The 23,287-nt window shown below is 43.8% G+C and overlaps 1 protein-coding gene across 1 annotated transcript; it reads right to left on the minus strand.

Annotated features, from left to right (window-relative positions):
• Window positions 1-12,352: 12,352 nt before the first annotated feature.
• Window positions 12,353-17,008, minus strand: LOC148700284 (2-alkenal reductase (NADP(+)-dependent)-like). The gene is made up of 5 exons (XM_088709796.2): window positions 16,724-17,008; window positions 14,970-15,147; window positions 14,183-14,349; window positions 13,422-13,504; window positions 12,353-12,844 (listed from the first exon to the last, which is right to left on the minus strand). Exons 1-5 carry the CDS (start codon window positions 16,961-16,963, stop codon window positions 12,466-12,468), a joined length of 1,047 nt encoding a protein of 348 aa, XP_088565922.1. The 5' UTR covers window positions 16,964-17,008; the 3' UTR covers window positions 12,353-12,465.
• Window positions 17,009-23,287: the final 6,279 nt, after the last annotated feature.

Raw genomic sequence — 23,287 nt, forward strand, 5'->3', positions numbered from 1 at the left:
AAAAGAGATCTGGGATAGACTTGAAGTGACCCATGAGGGCACAAATCAAGTTAAAGAATCCAAAATTAATATATTGGTTCATAAATATGAACTATTTAAAATGGATTCTAATGAAACAATTACATGCATGTTCACTAGGTTTACTGATATTGTCAATGGCCTAAAAAGCCTTGGCAAGAACTATACTAACAGTGAGCTTGTCAGAAAAATCCTTCGGTGTCTACCAAGGTCTTGGGAAGCTAAAGTGACGGCAATCCAAGAAGCCAAGGACTTGAACAAATTACCACTCGAGGACTCCTTGGATCCTTGATGACGCACGAGCTAACCATGAAGCAACACAACGAGGAAGAGTCCTCTCATAAGAAAAAGGTATTAGCACTAAAATCTACTTCATCTAACAAGGACTTATCTTGCAGCAGCAGCAGTGAAAAAGAAGAAGATGAGGAAGATGATGGTGAGGCACTTCTTGTGCGCAAGTTCAAGAAATTTATCAACCACAAGAAGGCGTATCATCAAAGGAGAGGCCCCTCAAATTCCTACCGCAAGGACAAAGGTAAGGAAAGGGAAAATGAGGGGATTGGGTGTTACGAGTGCAAGAAGCCGGGTCACATAAGAGCAGAGTGCCCCTTACTGAAGAAGGGGAGTAAGTACAAGAAGAAGAAGGCTCTTGTCACTACACTATCCGACTCCGACTCATCATCCTCCTCATCAGATGATGAACAAGAAGAGAAGGCCAATTTCTGCTTCATGGCCAACGAAAACGAGGTAACTTCCGATACGCATCTTGATTTTTCTTTTGATGAACTTTATGATGCATTTAATGAATTAATGGTAGAATATAAGGCCATAAATCTTAAGAATAAAGAACTAAAAATAGCTAATCAATCATACCTACATAAATACGATAAATTAGTTAAGGATAAGGATTTAATCATCAAAGAAAATATAGAACTTAAGACAAGCAACCAACTTTTAACTCAAAAGAATAGTACCTTAACTAAAGATAATGAAAAACTAACTAAGGAACTTTCAGAACTTAAAAATCATAAACAAATCTTAAATAAGGATCTCACAAAAGAACTTAATGACCTAAAAGCAGAAAATCAAACTCTAACTAAAGAACTTAACAAATACAAACCCTTAGTTGAAAAATTTACATATAGTTCTGAAAAATTAAACATGATACTTAATAGTCAACGAGCCGTATTTAATAAAGCGGGTTTAGGGTATAAACCAAGAAATAAACAAAAACTTCTTAGTAACTTCTTTGTTAAAGCTGGAGAAACTAAAACTAAGAAAATAACTTGCTTTTGCTGTGGTACTATAGGTCATAAAGCAAATGTGTGTAATTTTAGGAAAAATAAAACAAAAAAGAAAATTAAAAGGGTATGGGTTCCAAAAGGAACCAACTTGACTAACCATGAAGGACCCAAGAAAACTTGGGTACCTAAGATGACATGATTTGCTTGTGTAGGAGTGTCTTGCAGCCAAGGTCAACAAAAACTGCTGGTACTTGGATAGTGGCTGCTCAAGGCACATGACGGGTGACAAAGATCAATTTTTCACCCTTGAAGCTAAGAAGGGAGGTGCTGTGACTTTTGGAGACAACAACCAAGGTCACATCATTGGTATTGGTAAAGTTCAAATCACCCCTTCTACTTTTATTGATAATGTTAGATATGTTGATGGTCTTAAGCATAACTTGTTAAGCATTAGTCAATTATGTGATAAAGGATATGATGTTATGTTTAAACCATCACTATGCATTATAGCAAATCCTAATGATAATAGTTTAGTTTTTAAAGGGATTAGACGTGGAAATGTATATGTTGTAGACCTAGAAGATCTTGCAAAACATAACCAATGTCTAGTTGTAAATGTAACTAAAGATAATGATGCTAGTTGGTTATGGCACCGTAAGTTAGGTCATGCAAGCATGGACACAATAACTAAACTAGTTAAAAGAGACTCCGTGATAGGTTTGCCAAAATTAAAATTTGAAAAGAACAAAATATGTGAAGCATGTCAATTTGGCAAACAATCTAGGAACTCTTTTAAATCCATAAAATGTGTCTCTACCTCTAGGCCTCTAGAATTATTACACATGGACCTATTTGGTCCAACTAGAACAACAAGCCTAGGTGGAAATAAATATGGTCTAGTTATAGTAGATGATTACTCTAGGTACACATGGGTCATGTTCCTAGTGCATAAGGATCAAGCATTTTCTATGTTTAAGAAGTTCCATAAGGAAGTAACAAATGCTAGAGAGTCTTCAGTCATAGCCATTAGAAGTGACCATGGTACCGAATTCGAAAATCAGTCATTTAATGAATTTTGTAGTAAGAAGGGGATAACCCATAATTTCTCAGCACCTAGAACACCACAACAAAATGGAGTGGTGGAAAGAAAGAATAGAACACTAGAGAAAATGGCTAGAACTATGTTATGTGAAAGTAACCTCCCTAAGTACTTTTGGGGAGAAGCCATTAATACCTCTTGTCACATACTAAATAGAGTTCTATTGAGACCCATTATAAAGAAAACACCTTATGAACTGTGGAAAAACAGAAAACCAAAGGTTAATTATTTTCATGTTTTTGGATGTAGGTGTTTTGTGCATAATAATGGGAAAGATAATCTAGAGAAATTTGACCCTAAATCTGATGAAGGAATATTCTTAGGTTATTCTACAACTAGTAAAGCCTATAGAGTCTTTAATAAAAGAACCTTAGTTATAGAAGAATCTATACATGTTGTTTTTGATGACTCTAGTGACATCTCGTCTAGTAAGAAGGTTAATTTTGATGATGATATGGAAATACTTGAAGAAAAGATAGATGAGATGGGATTACAAGATGATAATCAAAAGTTGATTGAAGGAGAATCATCAAGCCAAGAGGCTATTATGGATCATGGGCTAACTAAAGCTTGGAGGTATGCTCATGGGCATCCTAAGGAACTAATTCTAGATGATCCATCTCAACCCGTTAGGACTAGAGCATCCCTTAGGAATTTGAATAACCATCTAGCTTTTGTTTCACACTTTGAGCCCAAACATATAGAAGAAGCCGAAAATGATGTAAATTGGATAAATGCAATGCAAGAAGAACTAAACCAATTTACTAGAAACAAAGTGTGGAATCTAGTAGAGAGACCTTCTGAATATCCAATTATTGGTACTAAATGGATTTATAAAAATAAACTTGATGAAAATGGAATTGTTATAAGGAATAAGGCTAGACTAGTAGCAAAGGGGTATAATCAAGAAGAAGGTATAGATTTTGATGAAACCTTTGCTCCCGTAGCTAGACTTGAGGCGATTAGACTACTATTAGCATATGCATGCTCTAAGGACTTCAAACTATTTCAAATCGATGTAAAAAGTGCATTTTTAAATGGGTATATTAATGAGGAGGTATATGTAGAACAACCTCCTGGTTTTGAAAATCATCAATACCCCAATCATGTATATAAGCTAAATAAAGCACTTTATGGTTTAAAACAAGCACCTAGAGCATGGTATGAGAGGCTTAGCAAATTCCTATTAGAACATGAATTCTCTAGGGGAAATATAGATACAACACTATTTCTGAAAAAGCAAAATAAGGATATGTTATTAGTACAGATTTATGTTGATGATATCATTTTCGGTGCTACTAACAATCGCCTCTGCGAGGAATTTGCTGATTTGATGCAGAGTGAGTTTGAGATGAGCATGATGGAAGAGCTGAACTACTTTCTCGGGCTTCAAATCAAACAGTCTGAAGGAGGCATCTTCATCAATCAAGCCAAATATATCAAGGAGATGCTCGAGAAGTTTGACATGGAGGGAAACAAGTCAATCAGCACCCCCATGAGCTCATCATGCAAGTTAGACCAAGATGAATCAGGTAAATCTGTAGATCAAAAACTTTATAGAGGTATGATAGGATCTTTACTGTATCTTACTGCAAGTAGACCTGATATTATGTTTAGTGTGTGCATGTGTGCTAGATATCAGGCTAATCCTAAAGAATCACATCTAGTTGCAGTTAAGAGAATTTTTAAATACTTAATAGGAACTAAGAACATAGGGCTATGGTACTCTAAAGAATCTAGCCTAAACTTAATAGGGTACACAGATTCAGACTTCGCTGGATGTAAGCTTGATAGAAAAAGTACCAGCGGGTCGTGTCAATTTCTAGGAGAAAACCTTATCTCATGGTTTAGTAAGAAACAAAACTCGGTTGCATTATCCACTGCAGAAGCTGAATATGTTGCAGCCGGGAGTTGTTGTGCTCAAATCTTATGGATTAAACAACAATTAGAAGATTATGGCATTAAACAAGATAAAATTTTCATTAATTGTGATAATACAAGTGCCATAAACCTAACTAAAAATCCAATTCAACATTCAAGAACTAAACACATTGAGATAAGACATCACTTCATAAGAGATCATGTATTGAATGGTGATGTGACACTCCAATTTGTTTGTACTGATAATCAATTAGCAGATATTTTTACAAAACTCCTAAGTGAAGAGAGGTTTAGTGTGCTTAGGAGGGGATTAGGAGTGATTGATCCATCCTAGTGGTTCCACTAGATACATTGATTTTGATGATTACAATGTGGTTAAAAATAGAGTTTCTTTCCAATGATCATCAAATCAGATCTTAATTAAGTGATTTTCCATCATTCGGCACGATTATAGCATGAGTTTTAGGTGCGTGCCAAAGTTAGAGACGACTCGAGTAAGTTTCAGAGCCGGCTCCTAAGGGGGAGTCGACTCGCGCATTGGCGGGAGTCGACTCGCAAAGATGGCAGCAGAGGGGGAGTCGACTCGCATACTGTCGGGAGTCGACTCGAGGTCGGGATCCGACTTTTTAACCCTAGATTTGTCGTTTCGAAAACACTTTTCTTTCAAGCCGCCACTGTTCAAAAAGCCCTAGAGCCGACTCCTAGGTCGTCCCCGATCGTCTCCAAGCCATTTTTCCGTCGATTCTTCGCCGGACATTGAGTTCTCCTCCCTTCCTAGGTCATTCTCGGTCGGTTTCGAGTCTTTTCCGTCGGTCCTTCACCGTCCTCTAGGTTTTTCCTCTCAGTTTAGGTCAAAATGCCGCGGAAGACCGTAGTTAGGAAGAGGTCCCGACCCGAGGCCGGTCCCGAGCGGCGCTCCAAGGCGCGGCACGATCCCGCGAGGCAACCACCTCCGGCTCGTTCCCCGCCTAGGGCGGTTCCCGCGAGGCCATTGGCCGGGAAGGTCGTCTCCACCGGGAGGTATGTCGATTTCGACTTCCTCTCCCGGGAAGGGTTCACCATAGGTGATAGACTTAGGGCCCAGGGCCTAGAGTACTTCCTTACACTGGACCTCCCCACTTACCCGGGCCTTATTAGAGAGTTCTATGGTACCGTCCATCGGGGAGATGGAGGTATCGAGGGCACAGTAGCCGGTGTCCCTTTGCGTGTCACGGAGGATCTTATTGCCCACATCCTCCACCTTCCATTAGCAGGGGTGGCTCCCGCACACCCTGAGGATAGGGTTGAGGCCCTTACGGCCGTTCTAGGACATCCACCCCAGTCACCTCTAGACGAGGTATCCGCGAGCTCACTACCGATTGAGGTGCGGATCCTCTTGAGTATTTTGTCTAGGTCCATCTTCCCTAAGACAGGGAGATTTGATTTTGTAAATGAGAGAGACCTAGCTCTTATGTTCTATATCCTTCAGGACACCCCAATCAACTTTCCTAAGCTCATCTATAGGTATATGTGTGAGCCCCTAGATAGACCTAGGCTCACCCTCCCATACGGCATGATTTTCACCCTTCTTTTTAGGGAGTACGAGGTTCCCATTCCTGAGGGGGAGCCCTTTCGCGCTTTGCGATGGACTGATCGCACGCGTGCGGGGACCCTACACAGGATGGGGTTTCGGAAGAGAGAGGGGGTATGGGTTAGGAAGTCTACCCTCACCGCTCAGACCACCAGACCTTCACCCAGTCCTGAGCCCGATTCAGACTACCCAGACCTTCCAGACCTTCCATCTACTCCTCCTGCTCCTACCACCTCCGCCGGACCTTCCTCCTCGGCTCCACCATCCATGGAGGTCCGGATTGATCCTGAGCAGCTCCGGGAGCTGCGACAGGAGATAGTCAGAGATGTGAGGGATGAGCTGCTTCGGGAGCTCCGAGGTGCGGTGCCTGCTCCCACTCCTGCACCCGTATCTTCTCAGTTGGTCCCTTCCTTGACAGCCGTGACTGACATGACGGCTCATGTACGGAAAGAGATCTACAATGTCCGAAGTTTGGTCCAGGCCCAGTTCCACAGCATGAGTGAGGTCACGAGCACCACTCGACAGATGCGAGAGGACATAGGTCGTGACATGCACACCACCACCGAGGGGGCCGAGCGCTTGTCGAATGTACTCATCGACAAGCTGGACGCACTTCAGACGTCGGTGACTGGGCTTCAGACGTCGGTGACTGAGCTCTCCACTACACATAGCAGAGCCACTACGTCTATTATCACGCAGCTTGGCCATGTTACAGATGCAGTCACCCTCCTCATGGAGCAGAGCCGATTGAGAGGAGGACCCACATCCTCGAGAGGAGGTGCCTCATCCTCGAGGAGGCCATAGATGTTTTTGTGTTTTGTCTTGTTTTACTTTACTTATTGTATTCTCACATGTATTCACATTCATATCAATACAATGAGTAGATATTTTATCTTCAATTATGTGCCATTTGATGATTGGTTGTGCCATTGATTGTGTGTGATTACCTCCTTTTTGATATGATGACAAAAAGGGGGAGAAATAAAATATGTAAAAAAAAAGGGGAGAAATATGTATAAAGTATGTAAAAGGGGCGAAATATGTAAAAGAAATCAATGGAAATCAATAAAAACATAAAACTCTTAAAAACACACAAATTTGTTCTAAGTGGATTCGGTACCTCGAGGCTCATTATCTCTCTTTTGGGCTCCTAATGGAGTAATCTCCAGAATCTATTCAAGGGATATTCGAAGATTAGCTGAATCCTACACAAGAACAAATTGACAGATTTTTCCTCTAAATACAAAAAATTCAGTTCAAAAACTTCAAAGCATTAAAAGGAAATTCAGAGAATCAAAACATAGTTGAATGCATATGTTGAGGGGGAGAATCTGAATTTTAATCAAACTAAATCATTAATGACATATAAGCCAAACAATTGATTGCATAATATGAAGGCTTATATAATTCCAAATGAAAGGGGGAGCTTTAACTCCGAAATTTATTGTTTCACTCCTTTCAAGCTTGGATAAATTGAATTACCAGACATTTGAATTCATTTATGAATTTTATTTCATTATTTATTGAGCAATTCATTTTACATATACTCAAAGTTTTGTCATCATCGAAAAGGGGGAGATTGTGGAGTGATTGATTAAAACCCCATTTGATTTTGATGAGCTCAAAGCATTTGAGTATATCTTTTGATTACTAATGAATTCAATTGAGTGTTTCAGTGAAAATCCTGTCTAAGTGTCCCAAGACTTGGTTCATAATTTTTGGATAAGTTAAAGAGTCTGTTTGAACCAATGTCTGAGACTCGAGTCGACTCCCGAGTATCACGAGTCGACTCCAAGCGTATCAAGTTCACTGGCACGAGCTCGAGTCGACTCCAGATAAGTACGAGTCGACTCCGACTGAGAACAGACAGAAGGACAGAAAGCTTCAACTCAAAACCTGTCAGCGAGTCGACTCCCGAAGTGCGCGAGTCGACTCCGATGTTCACCGAGTCGACTCCAAGGAAGTAAGAGTCGACTCCAAGCAGTCACAGGCAGAAAAGTCAGAGAACAGTTTTCGGGTCTGAGATTCGAGTCGACTCCAGTGGAACGCGAGTCGACTCCGATAAGTGGCAAGTCGACTCCAAAGAAAGCATGAGTCGACTCTCAGCGGAACACAAAGAAAAAGTCAGAGAGCATTTTTGGGACTCTGAGATTCGAGTCGACTCCCGCAGTACGCGAGTCAACTCCGAGACTCCGCGATCATCAACAGACAGAAAACCAAGTTACTGCCTCTGAGATTCGAGTCGACTCCCAGACAGCTCGAGTCGACTCCAAGACAGCTTCACGTCAAAAGGCAGAAGACCATCTTTCGAAAACTGAGAGCCGAGTCGACTCCAAGGAAGTTCGAGTCGACTCCAAGACTGGACGAGCCAAAAGACAGAGGATCGGGAGTTCGGGCTCTGAGATTCGAGTCGACTCCCAGGACAGTCGAGTCGACTCGAGTGGACAAAATTCAAAATTGGATCCACGGACTTCAGTGGATGAGCCGACTCCAAAATTGCCAAGTCAGCTCCAGAAGTTGACGAGTCGACTCCAGGTCAAGACGAGTCGACTCCCAGTCGTGAAGGCAACTTTAATTCAAATTTGGAACAGTTGCCGAGTCAACTCCGGAAAAGCTTGAGTCGACTCCCGCTACAACCGAGTCGACTCCTGATCGCGCGAGTCGACTCCAACCCACCAACGGTCATATTGTCAGGCTGTGCAGAGTGTTCAGAACGGGCAGAAAAAGCACTCTAACGGCTAGTTTCCGTGGGGGTTGGCTTAAATAGCCACAGAGGACTGTAGCAAGGCAGAGAACAACCATTCCACTCCAACTAATCAAGCATTCAAGCTCTGCAACGTGCTCTTCAACGAAAAAGAGGAAAATCTGCATTTACTGCTTCCAACTACATCTTCCCAGCAATTAAAGCCTCCTTCTCCTGCATTCAAGTCGACTACTCTTTCTAGAGGAGACCAGAAGTTTAAGAAGCCATTCCTCATCTCCAATCTAAAAGCGTTTGAGGCTTCTTAACTTCATTTATTGTTCATATTGTTTTCATCTGCTTTTTGAGAAGCTCATTTTCTGTTTTCTTTCTACAACTTGTATTTACTTGGTTCAATCGGGGATTGAATCAAGGGGATTGTGGTTGGTTGGTGAGCCGAGTTAAAACCAACATGTGTAAGGGTTTGATTGTGATCCCGGGAAAACAATCGGGGCGGTTCTAGTCGGTGAGCCTGGGAAAACCGACCGAGTTCGTTGTGAGCTCGTAAAACAACAAGTTTGGTTGTGAGCTTGGAAAACAACCGGCTGTAATCCAAGGGGGTTATAGTGAATTCCCAAGTGAGACTTGGGGAGTGGACGTAGGAGCAAGGGTTAGCTCCGAACCACTATAAAACCTTGTGTTTGTGTTGGATTGTCTCTCTTCTTCTTCCCCTCACATCACTCACAGCACTTAGCATTAATTAAATAACTTGCAATAGTTTTTAATTAATCAACCACATCGTTTTAATTATTCAAATTATTTTAAAACCCAATTCACCCCCCCCCCCTCATGGGTTGTCTATCTGGGCAACACTTTGCACACATGGTCAAACATTCTTTTCTCTTGTTATTTTAAGACTAAGTCATGTGATAGGAATTAATTTTGCCTTTAATATTTTAAATATGTTAAACAGATTAATCTAATAAAGTTTGATGGTTTAAGGTGGAAGAGGTAAGTAAATTTTACACTCCTTATTATTTTCAAATTATCATATTTTTCATACATATGGTTTGTTAGTGAAGATATCATATTATTCTTACAATTATAGATCAACATATATTATGAAAATTTTGCTTTGTCATGAAAAGCGTTCTACGAGTGGTTTTAATGAAAATAACATATTTATGAAATATAAATTTGATCATGCAATTTAGTAATTTTTCATTTAATTACGCGTATGTTTTAAGAAAAAAAAATAAATATTTCGAAAGCTGAAATAAGTATATATATCCCGTAGAATTGGAGAAGATCGACACCAAAAACTATTATCTGTACAAACACATGCCCTGCTAGGGCTGTTAACGAGCCGAGCCGAGCCCGAGCCTCCGCAGGCTCGGCTCGGTTCGTTTCACAAATTCTCAGGCTCAGGCTCGGGCTCAAGCTCGGTACCGAGCCCTGTATTGGGCTCGGGCTCAAGCTTGCTTCGTATAGTCTGGCTCGGGCTTGAGCTCGTAAAGCTCGTTTGCCCGAGCCCGAGCGCGAGCCCAAGCCCGCCCCATCCCCATCCCTGTCGGAGAGAAGAATGAGCAATCGAGCTCGGTTCGTTGTCATCCCTGTTGGAGAGAAGAACGAGCAGCCGAGCTCGGTTCGTCGTTGGAGAGAAGAACGAAGGAAAGAAAGAAAGAAAGAAAAGAAGAAGAAGAGAAGAAAGGAGGAAAGAAAGAAACAAAAAAAGAGAGAGAAGAGTCGACTCACCTCATCACGTGCGGCGGCCGCCGGCTTCGGCCGCGAGCACCGCCGGCACGAGCGTCGGCCGCAGGCACTACCGAGGGCGTTGCGGGCACGGCCGCGAGTGCCGCCAGTCGTGGCCCGACCCTCCTGTGCGAGGGGCTCCTCGGTTCCTCCCCTGATTCGCCGGTGGAGGAGGGCTTCTCATCCCCTCCTCTGTCGCAGTGTCACCGGTGGAGGTCCAGAGGAGCCGGCATAGAGAGGAAAAGGGAGGGGGAGAAACGGAGAAGAAAGAGGGGGAGGGGCCTCACTGAGTCGCTGGTGCTGGAATCTTCTAGAGAAATCGAGAAGAAAGGAGAAGATAAAAAAAGAAAAAGAAAGAGGAGGTGAAGGGAAGGGTTAACGGATTGGGTTCGGGTTAACAGGCTGAGTCCGAACTCGAACCAATCCAATTCGATTTGAAGAAATTAAATGGATTTGGATTAGCTCGGGTTGGGTCTGATTTAAATCCAACTGGATTCAATTAAATTGGGATTTAAATTGATTAAGCCAAATAAAATTTAATTGGATTGAATCCAAGTTTAATTGGGACCCAACTAAATTGTTAATTGAACATTTGAACTGAGTCCTCATTTGGGCTTGCGAGCTGCTTGGGCCCGAGCTCGAGCTCGGGCTCGTTTGACTAACGAGCCAAGCTCGAGTCAGGCTTTTACCGAGCTGGGCCCGAGCCGAGCCCGAGCAGTTCGGCCCGTTAACAGCCCCCGCCAACTAGTATAAAGTTAGCATATGAAATATTATACTCTGTTGATTATAAATATATGTCCAAAATGTAAAATGATCTTAATATGAATATCTAAATTGTAGAAAAAATGATTTATGAATTTATTTACAAAATCAATTTGGCGGCGGAGGAAGAGGAGGCAGGTGAGAGGAGAGAAAGGGAGCGGAGGTGCGGGAGAAGTAGACCTCGGGGGAGGAGGAAGAAGAGGCGATGGTGCTGGAGGAGATGACCTGACAATGTCCGTCCTCCTCGCTTCCTCCCTCCCTCTAATCTCCAAATCCTAAGCCCTTTCATCGCCTCCTCCTCTCCCTCCACTCCCCATCTTCCTCCCTCCCCTTCTCCTTATCCTTTGCCCGGCGAAACCCATGCCTCGTCTGCTCCCCCCCGTCCCGAGGTCCACGGCTAAGGCCGCGGTCGCCGCTCGAGAAGAATCCCATCCTGTTTTTAATCATTTATTTAAGAGGAAGCCACTGCTGTTCACAAAGATCGCTCACAAGGGAGACCGAAATATATGCAGGGAAAGGAGCCGGGATTGCAATATAGAAGGTGGGCTAGACTCCTAGTTTCATTATCACTGGTATTGATTGATGCCTATCAGAAAACTCTTCGTGAAATTGTTCTCAAATACCAATGAGAAGAGTATTAAATGAGGATATCTCATTTCAGTTATTCATCATCCAAGTGTGAGAATTTTACGTGGCTCTTATCTACATCATCGGCTTAATCTCCATGAATTCCTATCTTCACGATAAGAGGTTGATTTCCATAAGCTCTTGACTATTAGCCAATGAATCCCTGATCTTTCATAGGAGAAACAAGGACATTTTATGCTGATTTTAGCCAGTACTTTTTGTTGGTGCACTTTAATTGAAAAGGATCAAAAGGGGCATTCATTGAAGATGGGACTATTTATAAGCACGGAGGGGAGACATTCAAAAGAATAATTATCACAAACTAGACTTGTGAGCATCCGTGTGAGTGTGTATTTAGTTCCACATCGATTATTTATTGGGTAGATCTTGAATACTTATACAAAATCAAGAAACCCAAATAACACCTTCCGGCTAGCTATTTTGGGTGAGGTCCGAAATTGTTATAATGGTATCAGAGTAAGCTCGGCCTATAGCCGGCTTAATCTTGGGTACTTATACGGGATCAAAAAATCCAAATAATTCTTTCCGGGCTAGCCACTTTGGGTGAGATCTTGGGTTATTACAAGACCAAACCAACTTGCAAATATCCAGCCAAATTCACTCCCAGTAGAATGAGCAGCAACATTTACCCCAAAAATGCCTTTCTAAACGGAAAAACTAAAAAACAGCTATCCAAACAAAATATAACATCATGGCAATTGGGCAAGTAAAATTCAGTCCTTCATAGAGGCACAATACAATCTACTTGAAAAGAGCAGATGGCTAACTTTTGGGAAGGTTTAAAGAAGTAGTCTGATGCTCACACAGCTGTTCATTCATGAGAAACTACAACCAACTGTTTACCAACATTGCGGCCTGCAAAGAGCCCCACCAGTGCTGCAGGAGCATTCTCAAGTCCTTCAGCTTTATCCTCCACATAAGTGATCTTCCCATCCTTTATATACTCGCCAATAATCTCCTCAAACTGATGATATTTATGAAAAAAATCGAGAATCGCGTACCCTTCCATTCTGATGCGCTTTGCAATGACGTACAATAAGTTGTGCACACCCTCAGGTTTCTCAAGGTTGTATTGAGAAATCATTCCACACACTGCGATCCGACCATGGTTCCTCATGTTGACAAGAACAGCATCCAGCATTGGACCGCCAACATTCTCAAAGTAGATATCGATACCTTCGGGAAACAACCTGAAAGGAAAGACTTCGTTAGATTGTTGTCAGAAAGAAATTGTTGGTGCCCTTCTTCACCTTGCTGCAATGGAGCATATATGGTTCACACTGTAAAATTAAATGACCGAACAAACTATACTCAGGGGACAGAGCGATCTATCTAATACCAGCTTGCCACTATTTATATTATTATAACAACAGATTCTCTTTGGTTCAATATATAGAGAAGAAATCTCCACAACCAGGGTATATGACAGTCCAAATAATTTGAAGGCAACTCCATGTTCTCCAAACTACAATAACTAGACCTTGGATGGACCTGCATTATGCAAACATCCTGCATAAAAGCACCTGCCGATCACGGATCATCACAAATTCCATTGCAAAGATTTTCAGAAATCAGGACAGTTGGAATTGAAGCTAAGATGCACAACATACACAGGCGAGACCCATGCAAGATACTTGTCTGGGTCATGTAATTCCATGTATCACTAAGAGTTTAAGGCTGGATGTAGAACACTAGCTTCAAAAACCATAAGTTCCCTTGAGATATAGAAAAAAAAGAGTCAGTTAAAAAAAAGAAAAAGCAACCAACCTCTTTAAAGCTGCACTCAAGTCTGGCTCCTTCTTATAATTAAAAGCCTCATCAAAACCAAACTTGTTCTTCAATAAGTTGACCTGAGTAGACAGTGCCAAAAAGGAAGTTGAGCAATCTTAAACAGCAGAGGCATAAGTAAAATGCAATGAGAACACAAAATCTCTCTCAGGACCATAGTGCCAAAAAAGAAATTGAGTGATGCTTAAACAGAAGAGGCATGAGTAATATGCATATAAGAACACAAAATCTCTCAGGACTGTTGCTTGGTTTCACTAAAGCTGAATGCGTACAATTTTCTTCTCTGCAACCACAATTATATCCGTTATACCTCTTCGATCTCATGTTAGTCATAAGAAAACAGAAAAAGAAAACATCCACCGTGAAACATTTCAGGTTATCGATGGTGCATTCTTCTAATAGGGATTAGGGACCTACAAAATTGTAGCATTTTTCAACATCTAAGCCCCTGAGGTTGCTTGCATATTAAATTGCAGCTGAAAAGGGATCTAGGGGCATTTGATGTGAAGTGCTCCCAGAAACACTCCCATTATCTGTATTCTGAAAAACAAAATTTGGGTAACCTGAATCCAATACATGAAACCTTCCTTGCCCATTTTAAATGAATCTTCATGTCCAGGTTCTAACCTCATCTTCATGTCCAGGTTCTAACCTCATGCCTGTTCAATTTTTGGTATTTCTTATGTGTTTCAGCAATTCCTCTTCCAAAACTTGAGAACCCGAGCCACAGTCATACAAACCTTGTCATCAGAGCCAGCACTTCCAACCACGTAACAGCCCATTAATTTGGCAAGCTGCCCAACAAGCTGTCCAACAGCACCGGATGCAGCAGACACAAAGACATATTCCCCTTTCTTTGGCGAGCAGATCTCATGAAATCCCGCATAAGCTGTGAACCCTGCCATGCCTGAATATGAAAATAGTGATGTCAGAAGCCATATAACAAATTGTAAGAGAAGCATGGAAACTAAGGAACAGAACTATTCTACCAAAGTTCAGCGACATTCTTTTTCTTCACCATAGTAATTACTCGATCTAGGTCTGGTTTAGTACACTTGTCGACTCTCTTGGCTTGATGCACAAAGCTGATAAATAATCATTGGAAAAATAGATCTAATTTACACTGAGCTTCACTTGTTTGACTTTTTTTTTTTCTGAACATGGTTTCAGGTATCTGCCTCAACAGGCAATCCTTGATCCAGATGATACAATTCACATATGGCCTTACTTATCCCTGAACATTTCCATTATCAGTAATAGGTAATACCAAAGGAAATCAAAAAAAAAAAAAACATTAATATTCCACGCATGCCATGTTAGATGTTAATGATTTTCAGTATCATTTTGCCATTGCTGCAAGATTTACAACCACAGTTGTTAAACAATCATGTAATACAACTGTCAAATCAGACCTTAAAGAAACATATAACGATATCAAAGAACGACTGCTGTTTAATGGCCATGTACTCAACATAGTCAGATGGCGAATACCAGATTTGTAGGCATTTTGCTGAACAAACAACTTACCAAGAAGGCCAGTGTAATAGGAAAGGGGTACATCAGTGTATCTGATCTTGAAAAGCATCTCTGTTTCTGTGATGAGGCTATACTCTTCCCATCCAGTCATGCCCCACACAAAGTCCCCTATCTTGAAATCTGGATGGCTAGAATCCACCACTTTACCCACACCATACCCAGATATGACCTGTACAACGAAAGAAGAAAAAAGATGAACATGGAGAAATAGGGAACCTTAAAAGGTAAGCCCGCATAAGTAGAAGTTCCATGATGGTAATATTGTCTGAAACAGCTTTAGCTTGATTGGGGAAATGGATGGCCTTTTACTTCAACAAGTTCACAAATACTAGCTACTATTTGAGCTCTAATGATGTAGCAAACATGAATTACACAGAATATGACTCTTTAACGCAATGTAGGATCCATATGTATTATTTCTACAATGATAAAGATGAAATTCTAACCATTGCTTTTCAAATTATATATCTCCTTCCACATAAATTTACTACTGACATGTTTTTCCTCTCTTGATTTGCTATTTTAGCCTTATATCTATGATTTTCCTAACCATTCCACCATAGTTTCCCATCGATCCTATTGTCTCTCTCATTCATTCTTCCAATATTCTTCCAATATTTTTCAACGGATCATCTCATGCTTTGCCATCAAACGTGCAACATGGCAACTCCAAAAAGAAAAGGAAACCCACTCTTGGATACATGACAACCTATCTTTCTCAAGTTTATGACTCCCTGAGTGCTCTATCAAACCACTGAATGCCAAAAACTGGCATCTAATCAATAGAATGACAGAATCTGCACTGTTAGACATTAACCAATCCTGATGAAAAGTGATGCGGACACTACTTGCTTTCTTCCAGCTCTGCAGCCTCTTTTGAACCCTACACACATTTCTCACTCCCAAATACAGGTAAACTTTATACCAAAACAAGTATTGCCGCATCCAGATCAAAGCAGTCCAACTTTCGGACGGATCGACCATTGGGCTACAACATAGCATTTCTCAATGAATTAAAACGATCGTAAGAACACCTAAAGACGTGCTTAAAATACGTTTTATTGCAGAAGGGAAAACACACACACATACACATACACACACTCCCTTCCCCCAGGACGACACGTAGCAAACAAATCCACAAGAACAAAGAAGGACTGAAAAGAACCATCAAATTCTCGGTAGTTTTGTGATCATGATTCACACTCATTTTCCTATAAACTTCTCTACCCAGCGCTCTCTTCCCATTTCTTGCTATAAACTTCTCTACCCAGCGCTCTCTTTCCATTTCTTGTTCAAATAACATATTCAGTTGTGCTTTTTCTCAGCTACTGTACAATAGAACGAGTCAGTGCGTGTGGTAATCGTAAGCAAAGCCTCATAATCCTAATCGCTACATCTAATTTAAGCAAAACTGCACCACAAAGTTGTCCGGATACTACTTCATGTAAAAAATATAAAATATATAAATAAATTTATTTTAGACTATCAACTTAAGTTTTTGAGATAAATAATAATTTTCACATGATATTAGAGTTCGAACCTTGCCTCTGCCTCATCTACTAAAAACAATAAAAAAATCTGACTAATTTTTTTAAAAAATATAAAAAATATAGATACATCTGTCACATCCTATCTAATCATGATACAAGCAAGCAAAAAAAAAAAGAAATAAGTTGTAGGAAAAAAAAAAAAACCTGTGTGTGAGAGAGAGGGTTCTTATTATATCATATATTTATATGGTATACCGAGCCAGGGACGAAGTCGGGGACGTAGGAGGGCTCGTCGTGCTTGCTCATACGCGACCGCATATAAGGGTCGCAGGAGAGGTACAGGTTCTCGAGCAGCACCGCCTTCGATCCCTCGGGGACCTTCAATCGGACGGTGTCCGTCGTCACGACCTCCATGTCGCTCTCCTTGGGGAAACCCGCCGTTATGAAGTCCTTCAACACAACCTTCTTGTTCGCCTTCGCCCTCACCTCCGCCATCGCGCTCTCTCTCCCCCTTTTCGGCCTTTAGAGAAGGCCTATGGACGAGGATCGTGCTATTAAGTACTCCACGTAGAAGGCTCTAGAAATGCAAAAAGACGGAGAGGAAAAATAAAGTACAAACTTTCTCCCAGGTTTTTAGGCGTTTCAGGCAAGTAAGCTTTCCAAAAAAAAATAAAAGTAGCAATTATATGCGTTTATTATTTTATGGAAAAAGAAATTTTTTAAAAGTCAGGTTGGGTGCAATTTTTTCTTAAAAAAATAATATCATCTAGAGAAAGAAATAATTTTTAATTGGTTATAATGCCGTTATAAATAGCCTTTACTATAGTAATTAAAAGTTTAGCAATAAAAATCATAGAATATACAATATTTATTATAACTATTGAATGATTGCAGTAAATTAACATGAATTTTTTTTTTTTTTGATGGTATGAAAATAGCGAGGCTACCTTGTCGATGGAGTGGACCGTAGGGTTTGTCAATTCTCACGACGCTTAGAGGGCAACGCCCGGACGGCACAGGTTTACGCGTCGTCCAAGCATCAATTTTTTTTGCAAGAATTAATCGTTGTCTTTTTTTTGTCTAAAGTCCAGCTTTTAGCGTCATGTTAAATTAGAATGGAGACGGATCATGACCACCCTACAATAGAATGGGGACGAACGAACTTTGAAACTATCTGTATGGTGTTGCTGGAAATTGGACCCGGGGGCCGCCGTGAAGCCAGGACAGGAGGAGCTCCGCTGCTGCAGGGGGCGGACGGCGGTGCGCCGGCCGGCTGCGTCCTCCGCTGCGGGGGAGTGTGCAAGTCCTGCAAGGAAAACCGGTGGCCGGGCTCCCCGGCGCCGGCCCTCCGATGCCTAAGTCAGAGGGGGCAAGTATGTGGAGAGAGCAGGGAAGAGAGTATGTGGAGAAGACAGCAAGAACATTTGGATAAGATAAAGAAGACGAAGAGGATGATGTCCTCAATTGTGTCTGTGCTTCCCGGCGGGTTCAGTCCCGGGGATCTGTTTCCGTTTTTGTTGTCCTCTTGTTTTTGGTCCCCCCTCCCTTTTCCCCCCAGGTTTCCTTTTATAGGAGGATTTTTGTTACCTGGGAGGTGACAGGAGGTTTGTCCTGTTTTGTAATAATTGGGCACGATTTGGCCCATTAATGGCGTAATGGAGAACGGGACCGGATCAGACCGGAATCAGGAAGTTGTCACGGTCGATCGGACCTGTTGGAGTGGTTGAACCGCCGGCTGTGGTGGGCCTGGGGTCCGTGGATGGTAAGTGCATTTATTACCGAATGAACCGGCGGTCAGGGAGAGCCATACGTTCTGATGGTTCAGTGATCCGGAGATCGTCTTGGGCCGTGTTCATTAAATGACTGAGTGCATCAGAGACTTGAGAGAGTCTCGTGCATTAATGGCAGGTCGTGCCGAATACCTGCGAAGATCTTATGCCTTGATGGCTTGGAGATAGTGGCAGGTTATAGTGGAGTTGTCAGGTCCCTTAGAGGGTTAGGTGGAAATTGGATATTTGGCTAAGGCATGGGCTCGGCCTGCTGTGCTCGGCCTTCTGGTCTCGGCCTTCTGGTCTCGGCTCTCTGGTCTCGGCCTTCTGGTCTCGGCCTTCTGGTCTCGGCTCTCTGGTCTCGGCCTTCTGGTCTCGGCTCTCTGGTCTCGGCCTTCTGGTCTCGGCCTTCTGGTCTCGGCTCTCTGGTCTCGGCTCTCTGGTCTCGGCTCTCTGATGGTCTCGGCCTTCTGGTCTCGGCTCTCTGGTCTCGGCCTTCTGGTCTCGGCCTTCTGGTCTCGGCTCTCTGGTCTCGGCCTTCTGGTCTCGGCTCTCTGGTCTCGGCCTTCTGGTCTCGGCTCTCTGGTCTCGGCTCTCTGGTCTCGGCTCTCTGGTCTATGAGCTCGAGAGCGGAAGAGCCCGATCACTTAGGATGAGCTCGAGAGCGGAAGAGCCCAATCACTTAGGATGAGCTCGAGAGCGGAAGAGCCCGATCACTTAGGATGAGCTCGAGAGCGGAAGAGCCCGATCACTTAGAATGAGCTCGAGGGCGGAAGAGCCCGATCACTTAGGATGAGCTCGAGAGCGGAAGAGCCCGATCACTTAGGATGAGCTCGAGAGCGGAAGAGCCCGATCACTTAGGATGAGCTCGAGAGCGGAAGAGCCCGATCTCTTAGGATGAGCTCGAGCTTGCTGATGGATTTGGGTGCTATAATTACATTTGTGGGGTGGTCCATTTTCCCACCAACACTACCCCCCGACTTCCGAGTCCGAGCTGCTTTTTGGCTCGGGCGAAGGAAGTAGTTCAGTCATCGATCGTCCTGGTGCTGTGAGCGTTCTTACACCAAGGCGACTGAAGACGCTTTTTCTGCTCGGAGTCCGTTCTTTGGGGACGTCGGCAGAGAAGAATCCAAGTAAAGATAAATGAGAATGTAAAGACATTAAATGAATGGGTACCTTGTACCGTGTGCGTCCTTGCGCCGAGGCGACTGAAGACGCTTCTCTGCTCGGACTCCGTTCTTTGGGGACGTCGGCAGAGAAAAGTCCAAGAATAAAATAATGTAAAGACATTAAATGAATGGGTACCTTGTACCGTGTGCGTCCTTGCGCCGAGGCGACTGAAGACGCTTCTCTACTCGGACTCCGTTCTTTGGGGACGTCGGCAGAGATCCAAAAATAGAAGAGCGGGCTGAGCTCGTTGGCTGAAGACGATGGAGCGCGAGCCGAGCTCGTCCGGTCAGAGAGGACCGCTAACTCATAGCCGATGGAGCACGAGCCGAGCTCGTCCGGTCAAAGAGGACCGCTAACTCATATCCGATGGAGCACGAGCCGAGCTCGTCCGGTCAGAGAGGACCGCTAACTCATATTCGGGGAGCACGAGCCGAGCTCGACGGTGGAAGCCGATGGAGCACGAGCCGAGCTCGTCCGGTCAGAGGGGACCGCTAACTCATATCCGATGGAGCACGAGCCGAGCTCGTCCGGTCAGAGAGGACCGCTAACTCATATTCGGGGAGCACGAGCCGAGCTCGACGGTGGAAGCCGATGGAGCACGAGCCGAGCTCTTCCGGTCAGAGAGGACCGCTAACTCATGGCCGATGGAGCACGAGCCGAGCTCGTCCGGTCAGAGAGGACCGCTAACTCATAGCCGATGGAGCACGAGCCGAGCTCGTCCAGTCAGAGAGGACCGCTAACTCATATCCCGACGTCTCGGGCATCCCGACGTCTCGGGTCATCCCGACGGATCGAGGCATCCCGACGTCTCGGGGCATCCTGACCGTGGTCAGGGTAGGAGCACGAGCCGAGCTCGTTGGCTAACCTGAAAATAGATAAAATATTGAATTTATTTGAAGCCAAAGTGGCGTCCTGTACCTTTTGGAGATATTTTGATAGCTCTCGAGCTTCGAAGTCCCTCAGGACTTGGTTCGGCACCGGCCTTCTTTGGCTTGATTTTTTAGGTGTTTTGCGCTCGGGTTTCTGAGCTCGGTCTGCATGAGCTCGGCGGGGGCTTCAGTGATGGCGACGCTCTGAAAGGGGAGCAATGTCGCGGGCGCCGTCCCAAGGACTTACGCCCGTAAGGAGGGAGTACATGCTGGTTTCTTGCTTGCTGCCGGCAGACAGAAGACTTGGAAGGATAATGGGATTTAATGGGGCTGTACCCTTTGTCACAGAGGCTTACAATCCCATTTTAAAGCTCCATAACTTTCCTTCTCCAGACCTCAGCTTTTATTTCTCTTTCCCCCCAACTCGTTGACGTGAGACTTGGACTACTACTTCTCACTGGTTGCCCCCACATACATCGTTGCAGCGGGAGCCATGCCTGATTCGAGATGGCTCGGGAGTCAGGAGAAAGTTTCTTCCTCTGCTTCACATGATTCCGTGGAGGCGGCACAGGAGGGGCCTCCACTTGTTGCAGGCTTTGGGCTGCAAATAGCTAGCGCTTGGACTTGCTGCACAAGCGCATCGAAGTGCTCGAGTTAGACTTGTGGAACTTGATCTACCGGAGATCTTGATGGTGAATTTTGGACTGAGCGTTTGGGACTTGGAGCATGATACTCGAAGGGGAAACCCGCTTGTAGGGGGCTCCGGTTGAACTGGAGCTGGAGGAGGCGGTGCCATTGGGATGCCCCTGGGTTGCAGGCTTTGGACAGCGGTAGCCAGGGCCTGCACTTGTTGTACCAGGGCATCGAACTGCTCCGGCCGAACTTGATGAACTGACTCGGTCGGAGGTGATGAGTTCCGGACGGAACGCTCCGGACTAGGTGGAGGTCGTTGAGAGGCATTGGAAGCCCCTTTGCTTCTTAGCTTCATGGCAGCGAACTCGGTCCCTTCCTCTAGCGCCAACTGTTGCTGGAAATTGGACCCGGGGGCCGCCGTGAAGCCGGGGAAGGAGGAGCTCCGCTGCTGCAGGGGGCGGACGGCGGTGCGCCGGCCGGCTGCGTCCTCCGCTGCGGGGGGGTGTGCAAGTCCTGCAAGGAAAACCGGTGGCCGGGCTCCCCGGCGCCGGCCCTCCGATGCCTAAGTCAGAGGGGACAGATATGTGGAGAGAGCAGGGAAGAGAGTATGTGGAGAAGACAGCAAGAACATTTGGATAAGATAAAGAAGACGAAGAGGATGATGTCCTCAATTGTGTCTGTGCTTCCCGGCGGGTTCAGTCCCGGGGATCTGTTTCCGTTTTTGTTGTCCTCTTGTTTTTGGTCCCCCCTCCCTTTTCCCCCCAGGTTTCCTTTTATAGGAGGATTTTTGTTACCTGGGAGGTGACAGGAGGTTTGTCCTGTTTTGTAATAATTGGGCACGATTTGGCCCATTAATGGCGTAATGGAGAACGGGACCGGATCAGACCGGAATCAGGAAGTTGTCACGGTCGATCGGACCTGTTGGAGTGGTTGAACCGCCGGCTGTGGTGGGCCTGGGGTCCGTGGATGGTAAGTGCATTTATTACCGAATGAACCGGCGGTCAGGGAGAGCCATACGTTCTGATGGTTCAGTGATCCGGAGATCGTCTTGGGTCGTGTTCATTAAATGACTGAGTGCATCGGAGACTTGAGAGAGTCTCGTGCATTAATGGCAGGTCGTGCCGAATACCTGCGAAGATCTTATGCCTTGATGGCTTGGAGATAGTGGCAGGTTATAGTGGAGTTGTCAGGTCCCTTAGAGGGTTAGGTGGAAATTGGATATTTGGCTAAGGCATGGGCTCGGCCTGCTGTGCTCGGCCTTCTGGTCTCGGCCTTCTGGTCTCGGCTCTCTGGTCTCGGCTCTCTGGTCTCGGCCTTCTGGTCTCGGCCTTCTGGTCTCGGCTCTCTGGTCTCGGCCTTCTGGTCTCGGCTCTCTGGTCTCGGCCTTCTAGTCTCGGCCTTCTGGTCTCGGCTCTCTGGTCTCGGCCCTCTGGTCTCGGCTCTCTGGTCTCGGCTCTCTGGTCTATGAGCTCGAGAGCGGAAGAGCCCGATCACTTAGGATGAGCTCGAGGGCGGAAGAGCCCGATCACTTAGGATGAGCTCGAGGGCGGAAGAGCTCGATCTCTTAGGATGAGCTCGAGCTTGCTGATGGATTTGGGTGCTATAATTACATTTGTGGGGTGGTCCATTTTTCCACCAACATATGGTAAGAAGAAAAAAAATAGAGTTTTTCTTAGCACAAATATTTTTCTTAAAGTCCAAATTTGCATGAATACTCTCTTAAATTTATATTTATTTCTATATTCTTATCAAACACTGTTTTTGCATAAATATCTCTAATACACCATTTTTTTCTAACACCATTAAATAAAAACCATATTTATTTTAATTAAAAATAAAAAATTAAAATTATTTTTTTTATCGAGATCGCTTTATAAATATTTGTATTTACACATCTACTCATTAAACATATTTTAGCCATTTTAATTTAAAACCATTAATTTTTTAACGACGTTAGATGGCATGGGTACATATGCAAAAACAAAGATAAAAAAGGCAGAATAACAAAATAAATGTTTTACGAGGGTATATATGTAAATATTAATTTTGAGAGGATATCCATATAAAATTCGATATTTAGGAGGGTATTCATGCAAAAAAAATTAAAAAAAAATAAAAAAAAATTTAAAACTTTCTTGAGTAAAGAACTTCAGCCAAACTTGACTCTCAACTTCCCATCTATTCTGCAGTATTTTGGTTGATGGCTGAGCAAAACGAAGTGATTTGGTCCTTTCCAAACTGTAATCACCACCATGAGGGACATATATGCAATTCTCCGTGCATACTTCCTAGCTCTTACACCTTCTTTGAAAGATCCAATCCAAAGAAAGAACTTTGCCATGAAATTCCACCAAGTAGCCCCTCTCAACTTGGCCTTG

Source organism: Phoenix dactylifera, chromosome 13 (genome assembly GCF_051530095.1).
Source record: "Phoenix dactylifera cultivar Ajwa chromosome 13, Ajwa_hap1_PhDact_Kaust_v1.1, whole genome shotgun sequence".
Lineage (NCBI taxonomy): Eukaryota > Viridiplantae > Streptophyta > Magnoliopsida > Arecales > Arecaceae > Phoenix > Phoenix dactylifera.

Excerpts from the sequence above, each read along its gene's own strand:
- LOC148700284 (XM_088709796.2), bottom strand. The coding sequence starts at position 16,963 with ATGGCGGAGGTGAGGGCGAAGGCGAACAAGAAGGTTGTGTTGAAGGAC. Across the intron at positions 15,148-16,723 it reads CCGACTTCGTCCCTGGCTCG|GTCATATCTGGGTATGGTGT; the intron begins GTATACCATATA and ends TTCGTTGTACAG. Across the intron at positions 14,350-14,969 it reads CTATTACACTGGCCTTCTTG|GCATGGCAGGGTTCACAGCT; the intron begins GTAAGTTGTTTG and ends TTTCATATTCAG.